This window comes from Camelina sativa, chromosome 17 (genome assembly GCF_000633955.1).
Source record: "Camelina sativa cultivar DH55 chromosome 17, Cs, whole genome shotgun sequence".
NCBI classification, from domain to species: domain Eukaryota; kingdom Viridiplantae; phylum Streptophyta; class Magnoliopsida; order Brassicales; family Brassicaceae; genus Camelina; species Camelina sativa.
The window spans coordinates 11,404,023-11,416,846 of NC_025701.1; the positions used below are offsets into that span (position 1 = coordinate 11,404,023).

General features: G+C 33.9%; 3 protein-coding genes and 1 pseudogene across 3 annotated transcripts; all 4 read right to left on the minus strand.

The window, feature by feature from the left end:
* Nucleotides 1,135-2,418, minus strand: LOC109129881 (annotated as a pseudogene).
* Nucleotides 4,334-7,286, minus strand: LOC104756701. The gene is made up of 7 exons (XM_010479327.2): nucleotides 6,631-7,286; nucleotides 6,455-6,541; nucleotides 6,163-6,372; nucleotides 5,741-5,905; nucleotides 5,535-5,588; nucleotides 5,276-5,422; nucleotides 4,334-4,869 (listed from the first exon to the last, which is right to left on the minus strand). Exons 1-7 carry the CDS (start codon nucleotides 6,814-6,816, stop codon nucleotides 4,492-4,494), a joined length of 1,227 nt encoding a protein of 408 aa, XP_010477629.1. The 5' UTR covers nucleotides 6,817-7,286; the 3' UTR covers nucleotides 4,334-4,491.
* LOC104756703 lies at nucleotides 9,298-9,967 on the minus strand. The gene has a single exon (XM_010479329.2). The coding sequence runs from the start codon at nucleotides 9,873-9,875 to the stop codon at nucleotides 9,378-9,380; it is 498 nt and encodes a 165-aa protein (XP_010477631.1). The 5' UTR covers nucleotides 9,876-9,967; the 3' UTR covers nucleotides 9,298-9,377.
* Nucleotides 10,713-12,464, minus strand: LOC104756704 (2-phytyl-1,4-beta-naphthoquinone methyltransferase, chloroplastic-like). The gene is made up of 8 exons (XM_010479330.2): nucleotides 12,277-12,464; nucleotides 12,126-12,190; nucleotides 11,937-12,027; nucleotides 11,764-11,852; nucleotides 11,534-11,667; nucleotides 11,382-11,443; nucleotides 11,203-11,302; nucleotides 10,713-11,057 (listed from the first exon to the last, which is right to left on the minus strand). The coding sequence occupies exons 1-8, from the start codon at nucleotides 12,421-12,423 to the stop codon at nucleotides 10,957-10,959; spliced, it is 789 nt and encodes a 262-aa protein (XP_010477632.1). The 5' UTR covers nucleotides 12,424-12,464; the 3' UTR covers nucleotides 10,713-10,956.

Consider the following 12,824-nt stretch of genomic DNA (forward strand, 5'->3'; position numbering starts at 1 on the left):
CCCAGTAATCAAAATCTGATTTTTTTTTCACAACGAAGATTGAACCAAATCCCAATTCTGATTCTACGGACTACCCAATAAGAAACTAATTTGAAAGAAAGAAAGAAGAAAGAAAGAAAGAAGGAAGAAACCCTAACAAAGTATCAACATTGAATCAAAGATGATTCTTCTCTCTGTGAAAAAATGGGTTTTTGTTGTTTTTGGCTCATAAACACACACACAAGTTACTCGTTAACGCATGAAACAAGCTCTGTTTACGGACCAATGAAAAACGCACACGTCAATTTCATTTTTTTCTCCTTTTAATGTGTTTTCGTGGTTGATGCTTTCTTGTGAGTATGTATGTGCAACGTGTGTATATATTTTTGGGAAGTGGGATCCATTGAAAGATATGGTGAAATGTTTTTTTAAAAATATTGTCTGGTTGGTATAAGTAGGAGGAAGTTGCTGAACTGTCAAGTCAAATTTTACATGCATACAAGTTTCCGGAGTATCCCTTCTTCTTCATCTTTCGTGAAATTTCCAATAAACTTTATTTTGTGGACCATATTGATTTAGTCCTACACACGTCCACCCTTCTTTATTATGTTGACACCCACACTTACTATACAGAAATATGAAAATTCTCTATTCGACAATATAATAAGGACTGTTGTTGTGTGTACTTGTGTATGCTTGATTTTTTAATCCTCTAGGATTAGTATGGTCAACTTCACCGTGTGCCAAAGACTTGCCTAGAAACTTCTTGATAGATTTGTCTGAGGTGTGAGTGCGTGCGTAGTATAATTACCGGTTCAAAATTAGTATAACAAAGAGAGACAAGAAAATTTTAGTCGATTTTGACGAGCTGACATAGATTTATTTCTGGTCTCTGTCTAAACTAGGTTTTAAAGTTTGAAATTTCACAATCTGTGTGAGTGAAAAGTACTTTGAAGCAATTAATGAGTTTACCTAAACGAAGATGACTCATGCAGATGAACTGCCCACGTGTTTTTGTTGCTTTGCACTCGTTATAAATAGGCTGTGTATACAACTATACATATATAATTAGCTCAACCCCACAAATAATGATGATGCACTGTATATCTGTATCTTATTTATTAGCCCTTCATAGATAAAAATTACATGCTACTTTTATAATATAGAGATCAAACTCTAGAAATAAGAGAGAATATATGCACTTGAGTTAGTTGTGAAAACTAAACCATATGATCCGGTTTGTGGATCATGTAGCACCAGTGAATCCCCACAATCACGTTCATAAAGCAGTAACTTGTTCTTCCCCAAAACCGCTAGTGGCCTGAGTGCAAAGTCGTGGAACCCAAACCATTGAAAAGTTGAAGGTAGGATCTATCGAGTATATTTCATCCCATGCCTCCTTCTCTGCATTGAACGACCATATCTTTTGCTCGTCCCACTTAACCTCGGACACACACAAACAATTATTCAGGTTGCACATGACGATAACTGTATCAGAGTCGTGAACAAAAGGAGCTTTGGAGATGACTCGGAAAGTTTCCGTGTGAAAATCGAAAGACAAAACCTTGGTTTCACCCTCATATAGGGCGGTGAACCAATGAAGTGAGCCATCAAAATATATATATAGGATACTGAGCAAAGAGAATCATATAAGGAGAGGCATGAACTACGAACTTCCAAGCGTTGGTGCTGATATCAAAAACTTCACATGTAGTGGCGTTTTCAAGGCCTAGCTCGAATGAGTTATATAACCAGACCGGCTTGTATATGCACCTGAATTTGTCTTTACCGAATCCAAGCTGTAGGAAAGGGGCAGTGTCTTTGTTTTGTTTCCAAGCATCGAAAGTGAGTAGTTGATAGCTAGATAAAGGAAAAGTTCGATGCCATCAAACCGTCATATCAAACCGTCAAACCGTCACAACTACTACTGTAATGGGATTCACCACAATACTTAAATTGTAGAGATCGTAGAGGCATATCAAACCGTCACAACTACTACTACAAACTTGGTACACTGTGTTCTCCCAACGAATCCGGATCTTGAGCGAAACTGATGACCCGACCACTAAAGTTCTTAGAGAGTCTGGATCAACAGTGTTATCACCAAAAGGACATCTGGATCCTGATGTGATTGCCTACGGATCAACTGTGTTTCTTGGAATTTCCTAGATTCTATTATAGATCTCCATTGTTTCGATACACACTTGAATCTAAAGAGAGGTTTCACCGCAAGCCTCTCAAGAATTTGCTCATACAGGTAGCAATTCCATACTCATAAATAGATCAAGGAACAAAACCTCTTCAGATGATAGATTCTTCTGTGCTCGTAATAAGCTCCTTGGTTCCAATATATATATCCCACTATCCCACTCTTCTTCTATTTTCTATTTGGAAAATTATAAATAGAAAATGAAGTAAAAACAAAATCAATCACGTCATTATCATATCGTTCCACTTTAGGAAAGAATAATTGTCATACTTAAAATACCTACAAAAAAAAATACACAAAAAATTATATAAATCTTTCAAAAATATAATTACGTACTGATCAACAATTTCTAACCAAAATAATTTCCGACCAACGACTTCCAACCGATTTATTATCATCGGTTAATGGTAGGAAATGCTTGTTTCTAACAGTTTTCTGACAGATTTGGCAGTTAGAAACTGCTGTGTTTTCTTGTATTAACGTCTATGGATGATTTGTTTTGAAGTACCCCCAAGTCCCTTTATGATAGTAGGGATAATACACTCCAACACTGCTTCACTCAATTCTAAATCATCTACAAATAATATTATATTAAAGCAAAGTGTTAATCAACAAATATACTAACATAAGCTACAGACAGAAAAGACTATATGGGACCATCAGTTAAAAACTATAAATATGAGGATAATTGGAAAAAAAAAAATCACTAATTTTTTTTGGTCTATATACAATTTTTTTCTTAAATGGTCATTTGTACCTAAAATACCCATACAAATTAATAAACCCAAATTTAACAAGTTATAGATTCTTCTGTGCTGGTAATAAGCTCCTTGGTTCCAATATATATATCTCACTCTTCTTCTATTTTCTATTTGAAAGATTATAAATAGAAAAGGAAGTAAAAAAAAAAAAATCAATCACGTCATTATCATATCGTTCCACTTTAGAAAAGAAAAATTGTCATACTTCAAATTTTGTCAAATAAAAAATGCACAAAAAATTGAATAAATCTTTCAAAAATATAATTACGTACTGATCAAAAATCAAATCATTATAGGATTATTACCAAAGCAAGATTGTTTGCGCAAGACCGATCGTGATAGCAAGATAGAAAGATTTAATCAAATCAAAAGGAAAGCTTCTTTAATTATCTTTTTTTCTTTGCTAATGCTAAATACAAAATTACTATAATTTTTTATCGAATTTGAGAGAGAAAATAACAAAATCTATATTGTAATCCCTAAATAATAAGTCAAACTAGGAGATATATCTTTTACATTAAAAAAAAAGTAATATATTCTCGTTTTTAAAAATTTAAATCACAACATATTCAGGAAAAAATTCTGCATATTTATTAATCATTAGTATTATATGAAAATTCCAAACAATTTGTAAGTAACATAAAAAAAAAGATGATAGGATAACCATAATTTAAAATCTTAATAAAATCTTCGAAATCTAGTTATTAAAAATAATTTTATTGTCTACTTGGATATAAAATCATAATTTTATTAGTAAGAGAAAATAATTTTTTAACTAATAATTATCTGTACTTTTTAAAAATCTCAGCTATTAATTTTTATTTTTTTTCAAGTACAAATCAGTTTTGATTTGTATAGATTTTTTTTATTTTTCCACATTTTTTTATTTTTGATCTGTCAGAATGTTTTATTTTAATTAATTAATTTTTTCTAATGGCAATTAAATATATTTTTTTTACATATTTAAAGGTTAATTTCATATTTGTACTTCCCAATTAATATAGTAGGATATGAATTTCAAATACATAAAATGTTCAGTTACATGTCATTTGTTACGTTTACCCTCTCTACAAAATTTTATCTTAGCGTTTGCCCAAAATAAAAAGAAGTAAATATCGTAGAATAAAATCAACTTGAACAAGGAAAAAACTTATTCCATGAGTTACATCTAATAGTACAATACACACATGAACATGTTTACAAAAACAAGTTTTTTTGTCTATGATAATTAAGTGATATTTACTAAAAATCAAAAACTATAACCTAAAAACCATTTAAATACCATCATCCATTTTGAGGGATGGAATGTGAGTGTTTAGCCACAATAGTCAGTTTGTATATTATGTGCCTGGTTTATAGAGACACAGACAGACGTAGGAAAAAATTATAACCCCAATTAAATATTTCATATTATAAATTTACACATTTGATATCATATTAATCAATCGATACATTGTCTCCGGATCTTTGTCCTGAGCCCTCAATGCCAAAAAATCTCATCTACGTATGCTCAAAAACACTAATTTGACTTTTTATCCGCCTCTATGGACATTTCGAGTTTTTACCCGGTCCTCCGTAGTAAAAATAGTTACCCCAAACCCGGTTTACTCCTCCTCTTATGTCATAACAGTTCGGATGATCCGCAAGAACTTTAAGATTAGATATCGGAATAAGAGTATTGTCCCAATCTACCATTTGAAGATTCCTAAAGTAAGACGCTTTTCCAAAACCTTCACCGGCAAAATGGCCACTACCCATTTGAGTCGTAGTATGTGAACCACCAGGTCGTGTGTTCACAATCTCGCCACCAAACTGGACCATGTTCCCATGCTCTCTCAGGTGTGTGAACAACGATACAGGCCAATATCCAACTAGTGTACCCGATCCAAATTGAAGCCACCAGTGTCCATGCTTTGGGTCCTAAATTATCAAAAATGAAATTCTTAAATATATATACATGTAAAAAGTTGAGTGAGCTGTGTTGACCGTGTAAAGCATTTAATAGATAAGCCATGTGCATGGTTATAATCAAGGGTAGTCGTATGGTTTAAGGGAGACACTAAATTTGATTTAAATTGTTAAGAGACAATTCTATGAAATTAGTATGACGTGCAATAATTATTTGGTAGGCACTTGAGTGCTCAAAACTCAAGTTAAAGGCCTTCTTTGTGCCCCCACCAAATGAGATTAGAATCTAGATAAAAGATATAACGTAAACTTAAGCAATTGGTTATACAAAATTATAAATGAAGAGAAATAGTAGTATAAGTTTACTAACGTATGGGATAACATTAAATCAGTTTGATGTATTGATGAGGATAATTACCTTCCATATCAATAAACTTATATCGAATTGTCCGCCTTTATACGACGAAACGGGGGAAATCGCTGCTCCAATCGCGATTCTACTGTTCGTTTGAACAAAACCAGAACACAAGAGGTTATAGCATCCTGTTGCCTGGTAGGCATCCGACTGCAAGAAAACAAATATGTATAATTTCAATAATTTGTAGAGTAGAGAAAAGAAAACGCTTTTAACTAAAAGATAAAAATAAAGTTTTGAACTAGGATGAAAATATTTATACCGTCCAATAGGTGAAGAATCTTGGGTTAGTGTCTCCGTATAGCTCCGGGCTAATCTGTCATACAAAATCAATATCAAATTTAGAAACATTTATCTATAGTGAATACAAGAGATACAAATAACATTACAATAAAACAGTAATACCAAAATTAAATGTCTAAAAAAAATAATAATAAGAGAGAGGAGGTGATGGATGATGGCACGTGCCTGCCAACCAGCTTCGATGGTATTAAGATCGTCGGCGAAAGAACCGGCGATGACCCAAATCTGAGATAGACTAAACTCGTATTGACTTGTGACACGTGGCGTCCATACGTTTATACTTGCTTTTGCTCCGTAGTATTGACTTCCCGATACGTATCCAACCGCATGCTACAAATTTTTTTTTATTTCCATAATGCTAAAAGTATTAGTATAATTTGTAATCTTTCAATTTTTTATAAAAATTCTCTATCGAATTGAGGAAAGAATAATATTCACTCTGACAAGTAAAATTCTGTTTATAGAATTGCAAAGATTTGCGAGAAAGGTGGTTTTTGGTATTATTTGTATAAATAAAAAACATTAATTAAGAAAAGTATATAAACGTCTGACTTTATGATAAAGTTAATTAACATAATGATACGTACCTCGTGGCCGTTACTACTCGAATCCCTTCTCACGCGCCTTATTTTCCGACCAAATCTACGGACTGAACTTGCTCTTAACATGTCTTGTTCCGTCGTTCTTCTGATCGGAATCGTACCTTCCGGACAAGACTCACCGGATAAGCTCCAAAGCTGGAAATTTTCATGGGATTCATTTTCTTGGCTATACCCTATGGGCATCTCCGGTGGATCCTAAAACATGTTCAGTAAACTTTAGAGACTTTTTGAGAAAGAAAACCAAAAAATTATGAGAAAATAAAGAAAATGTGAGTACCACTGGTCTTTGTCCCTGTAACAAAGGATGATCAAAAGCAGGCTGGTGATGAGATGGGACACAATCTATCGTATCTCCATCTGAGCTCTGTAAACATCACAAGAACATTAATAACTTTACTTAGATATATATATAGAAGAAATAAAACAGTGTAAATATAGAGTTTGGATTAATACCTCAATGGTCTTGATGGCTGGTTTATTAATCTTTTGGAGATGTTTTCTGATGATTTCCAGCTTCTGAATCTCTCTTTGTGGCCGGAGAGTGACAGTTTCGGATGTCGAATTCGGTGGAGAAGCAGAGGAGGATAAGAGACAGAGTAAGAAAATGAAAGTAAAGATCATCAAGCAAGAAGACGACATTGCAATGGCTGATGAATCTCCTCTTTTTTCTTCACGGATTGACTTTTCAGAAGAGTATTAAAACACTGTCTTATGTGGTGTTGTGTAATGAAGATGAAAGGAAAACATTTATTGCAAGCTTGTTGTTGTTGTTCGTCTTCTTCATGTCACTGACACATCTTTCAACAAACCCATTAAAGACATAAGTCACTTCTCTAAGAAAACCTAGACCCCCAAAACCCAAAGATCCAGAAAAAAATGAATCAACTCACCCCTAGCTCAAAAATAAATGAATTATAGTATTGAGAATGGTTTGGAGCATGTGGGTTTACACATAAGGTGATATAAATACTGGCAAGTGATGAAATCATGGAATGGTGTTTAATAGTACTATTTATTTATAAGGGATTTGGGGGATATTTTATATTAAATGATGAAAAGAAGAGAAGAGATTTTGATGCAGCTTTATCGTTATGTGAAAACGGTTTTTTTTTTTTGTGGTAAAACTTAGATTTGGTTTGAAAGATGAAAGTTGAAAACTTTAAATCTTGATTTCCTCAGCTATTCTCAAACTTTACGTTATGTTTCCACTTTCCACATCTTTGAATATCCATCGTGTCAAAGAAAACTAAAAGTCCCAGTTGGTTAACATTTTGTCAAATTAATTTTGGTACGTATGAGACTATGAGTTGTTCGATTTCTCTTGAATATAACAAAGGGTACATTGTCTTTTGTCCCAAAATTTATTTAAGTGTAATATAATTTTCCCATAAATCTCACAGCAATTGGGCACAATGATTTGCAAAGCATGAATTTTCATGTGACTAAACACACCTGCAAGGATACATGCATGAAGTACTTATACGCTCCAACATCTAAACTCCAAGAGCACGTTCGTTAAACATTATTATTATTATTATTATTTTTTTTTTTGGACAAAAATTAAACATTATTTAAACCCAAAATTTTTAAATATAATTATCCATTTGCTAAATATTTAAACGATAAGGCCAATTTGAGTATATTCAATATATAACACAAAAAGATAGATAAGTTTGGTTAAGCATAGTACTACTTGAGATGCATAGCTAATAGATATGGCTCAGAGTCATCATCTATATATGGAAGTGATCGTCCACTTGGATATTTCCATTTGGCAAACAAATAAAATCAAAGTGGTTTGATTATCATGTTGGTCAAACTGTGGACCAGTTTTTACTACGTACATACTTAGTCACCTTAAGTTTTTAGAATTCACTAATTTATATAATTTGGTTAGAAGAATCGTTCATAATAAAATTAGTCAAGTACAAAGTGTGGAATATATGGACCTCGAGAGTGTTATTTGCCCGAATGATATTGTCCAGTCTTTAAAATCGAGGGAATGATTGAGCCCCAAAGCATGCAAAAATGTAATGTTGCCTTTGGATTTCTATTCAATATTAAATTTCATTTTTTGAGAAAAACATGATTGGCTGTGTGAATTATGAATGTTCCTACCAATCATGTTTTTGTTATTTCTCATTAATCTCCTCTTTAATTTACAAAAAAAAAACACACACAAAAAAAGTTACAGAGCAAAGTTGACCAGACGACGACTATTTTATACTTAGCATTGCCTTCAACTTGATTTGGAATATAAACTATGCAACAAAATCTAACATTTTAATAATTAATGGATAGTGAGAGAGAAAGAAAAAGGCGAAGAAAATTAAAGATGAACATTAAAGCTAACAAAAGGAGAATGGAAACAGTTTGATGTAAGAGCAATGATCGTGTCTGTAAAGCAACCTCGAGAGCTCAGCTTTTTCCAAATTTATCTCGTTCCATACCAGTGAGTCTTAGTTAATTACGATCATTAAGGACTATTGTGTTTTGTGTATACAGTCTGAAACAAAGTACGATTCGGCGTTGGAGTTATTAACTGTGATATGATGAGACATGATTTATAAAAGCGGCGTGAAAGGTTGGACGTTAATGTTCGGACCATGCATGAACTTTGTTTAGGGTACATCATCATGGATACCTATTGTGAGTTGTCCATTGATGTAACCATTAAAAAAATATTACAGGCTGCACAGATTTAAAAAAAAAATACACGTAGTGTACTTAATATTTCAAGATTACAACATTGAACTTGCGATATCTACCATTTTGAGGATTTTTGAATACACGATCTCCTTCCTCCAAATTAAGAAAACCTATTAATTGGATACAACTTTTACAATGCCGAAGGTTGAAAATGCTTACTTCCACCCCAAATAAACCTACAGAATCAGAACCTCAAATACAAAGAGATAAAAAAGAGAAGTACGTAAATCTAAGTATCTAACTACGCAACATTGCGAATTAAAACAATTAAGACATGAACAGATATTGACATGTTTGAAACTAGAACCCGTTGTCCAAATTACAAACTAGATACATACACACACACATGATCTTCCTCTTTTTTTATTTTTTTTCCTTGTTCTTTTTTTAAAAAAGTGAACTTAATCAAATTAAAGAAGCAAAATAACAAAGAAATAAACCCATAAAAACATTAGCATATTTTTCTTCTTCGAAATCCCCAAATTCCTTTATCATAGTTTAACGAGGGTTGATAGCGCCAAGCAATTATCAGCCATTTGGTACAAAACTCCTGCGGATTTGTAAACAACATTAACCTCCCGAGTCTCCTTCATCGCATCGCTGCAAGAATCATAGTCCGTCAACGCGGCGCTAAGGTTAATGTTAAGGCTAAAACCATCATTCTCCTTAATGTTCTTAAGGGCCTTGTCCAAATTATCAAACGCGCTATTGAAGTTTGACAAACAAGTCGCGACTCCTCCATCGCGTTTCAGCTCTTTCTCGGCGATTGTTTTGGCTTGCCTCGTACGCTTCATCAACTCTCTAATGGCCACGTCCGTTGCTGCGTTCACATTCGTTTGACCCTTGATTGTGCCTCTGCACAATGCTGGGAAATCCGACACCGTGCATGGGTCGACGAGAGGAAGCCCCAACGATGCCACGCTTTGGCTTGAAGTGGCGATAAGGACAAAGATCGTCCCGACGATTGTCATACAGGGATTGATAGACATCGTATATGTAGTATGTACACGGAAACGTATATATATTGTGTGTATAATATATACGTTCTTGTGTTTGTGATTTGAAACACCGGATGGGTGGATAGTTTTTGATTAGGAGGAGGGAGGTCATGAGTTTTATATATGCTGATGCAATAAAATGGTTATATTTAGTAAGTTGCTGACTAATTTGCCACCGGTGAATTAGACCGGACATAACTATTTTGGTATGTTTGTTAATTAGGTATTATAGTGGGTTATCGTTTTCTCGTTAATATTTTTTGTTTTTGTGTTTGAACTTATTTTGTTGTTCTGTTTTGGTGGGTAATTCTAGATTGGTGAAAGTATTACGTCCAGCTGATCTAATATTTCTAGTTTTACTTTTAACCAAGTGGTAATTGATAAGATAAAAGATGGATCTTATTGGATCAAACAAAGAATTATTCAATAGTAAAATATTTGAAGATGCGAAGACTTAATTACTTGACAGTATAACAGATAACCTACTTACTACTTAGTGTACTTTTGATATAGTTTATGTCATTAAATTTCAATGTTTGTGTCAAAATTGAAGATGCCGGGACCTAATTTTACTTCTGAAAACGTGATATGTTCCAAGAAGCTATTATGAAGCTTCATGCCCGATTAATCATCTATTAAGATGTATGCTAGACTATAAAAAATCAGAGGCTTTATTTTTATTCTTAATACTTAATCTAACATATTTGAAAGTTTATGGTATTTGTTCTGAACATCATGTAATCGAATCAAGTGAACAGAACCAAACTAGACGAATAATGGATCAGATTTGTTGATCATATTGAAATCTTTTTACTCTAGGCAGAAATAAACAGAGGCAAAAATGCTTAAACTGGGAGAAAAGATTCACAATCATCGTTGGGATCGCTAAGAGTGTAGTGTACCAGAAACAGATTACATTGACAGTTTGATCACAGAAGTAAGTTATACAGATATAAAAACAATTCCTCAACATTTAATAGATCAATCTGCATCATCCTAACGCAAAGCGTTTCTCTTTTCTTATAAAAATCCAGATAAAGATAGTGTAAATCTATCTGTTGTTGGTCGGACGTTACCTCTCAGCGACCAAATTCCCCATAAAACCACCGCTTATCTCATAATGACGTGCACTTGAGAAGCCAGCTTCTAGAGCAAGAGTCTCTAGCTCTTCTCCTACAAAAGGACATTTTCACATTCCAATCAGCTAATCAAAACACGATAGATAGAGTATAAGCCTTTCAAGTTTTGATCTGGACAATAGAATAGCAGCTGTGCCGTGTAATGGAAAAAGCATATATGGTATCAACAGAGAACGAACCTGTTAGGTACCCGTTGATTGAAGATTTCAGATATTCATACTCCTTTGAAAGACCATAAACAGTAGCCACAGGGACAACTACATTGTCAATCATCCAATCCTAACAAAACCAAATTATTTCCTCAAAAAATATAACTAGCAAAATCACACATCACAGTCTGTATAGTAAAAACAAGCACCTGCATAAAAGTAGTAACGGATTGGTTGCTCTTATTGAAATCAAGTATGGACACTCTTGAACCTGAAAACCAACAGGAGACAACAACTAAGCATACCGCAAAAACCTTTGCTAAAAAAGTCAAATATACAAAGAAAAAAAAAAAACACAGACCTGGTTTCAGAACCCGATACATCTCTTTCATAGCTCTATCTCTATCAACAACGTTTCTAAGACCATAACCCATTGTAATAGCATCAAATTCACAATCACCAAATGGTAACTCAAGAGCATCACCTTCCATCCACCTAATCAACACCATTGAAAACGTATTTCAGTTTTTTGAGTCTTTCATCGAGAGATGTTAGAACAGAAACAACAAGCATGATTTTACCAGTGCTCACTCTATACACTTGTAACAAGACCTTGCTTTAAGATTCTGTCTAGTTGCTGCAACTGCTAGTTGTTCACATGAGAAATCCAAACCCATCACCTATAATAAATATTACCAAGTCTTTAAAACAAATCCACATTTCAATTTCAAGAACACAAATAAGACATAGCAAGAAACACAAACCTTGCCAGTTGAACCAACTTTCTCAGACAAGAGAAACGCTAAATCACCACTTCCACAACACAAATCAAGAACGTTATTTCCTGTTTTCGCCCTAATTTTCAAATTAAACCAACCCAAAATTAGAGAAGAGTAATTAAAACACAGAACACATAGACAAAAAGAGATATACTACTAAGATAAGACTCTCACCCACTCCATGAGACAGCCATGTTCTTCCAAATTCGATGCTGGCCTAAGCTTAAGAGATCATTCAACTACAAAACCCATATGAGAACAAAATGATTTTGAAAAGCTTAAAGATGAGAAGGAGATAAGACCAAAGGAAGGGATTGATTCAAACGTTATCGTAAACTGGAGCAATGCGGTTGAATAGAACTCGGCGTTCGTTCGAGCATTTCACCACCGTTCCCCGCCGAGAACGGGAATTATCCGGGAGGTTACCGCCGGTGAAGGTCACCGGAGAGACGATACGAAGTAGAGCCGTCATTTCTTGGCCGTTGATTAACGATCATGTGGTTTTGGTTCCGATTACTCGGATTGGGTTAAAAATCTTGTTTCAGTTTATTAATGGGCCGCTTTAAGGCCCAATAAGATTAATTTAAGACCCACCCGCGAAACTGAAAAAAAAGATGGTCATGGCCACAAGGTTCCAGACTTTCCAGTTACTGACTTATTTTTGGTAGATCGAATGAGTGTTATTTACACAAGTAACAAACAATGTAAAATATAATGTTATAAAACATTAGGAAGAGACCAAAGAAGTTATTTTTTTTTATTCACTGATAATAATAGTTACAAAGCATTTTTTTTTTGACTTGTCCCCCATGTTTCTTCCTACATGTGACTGAGTGTTAATATTGCATTCCATTCATGTCTCTCGTGCATGCT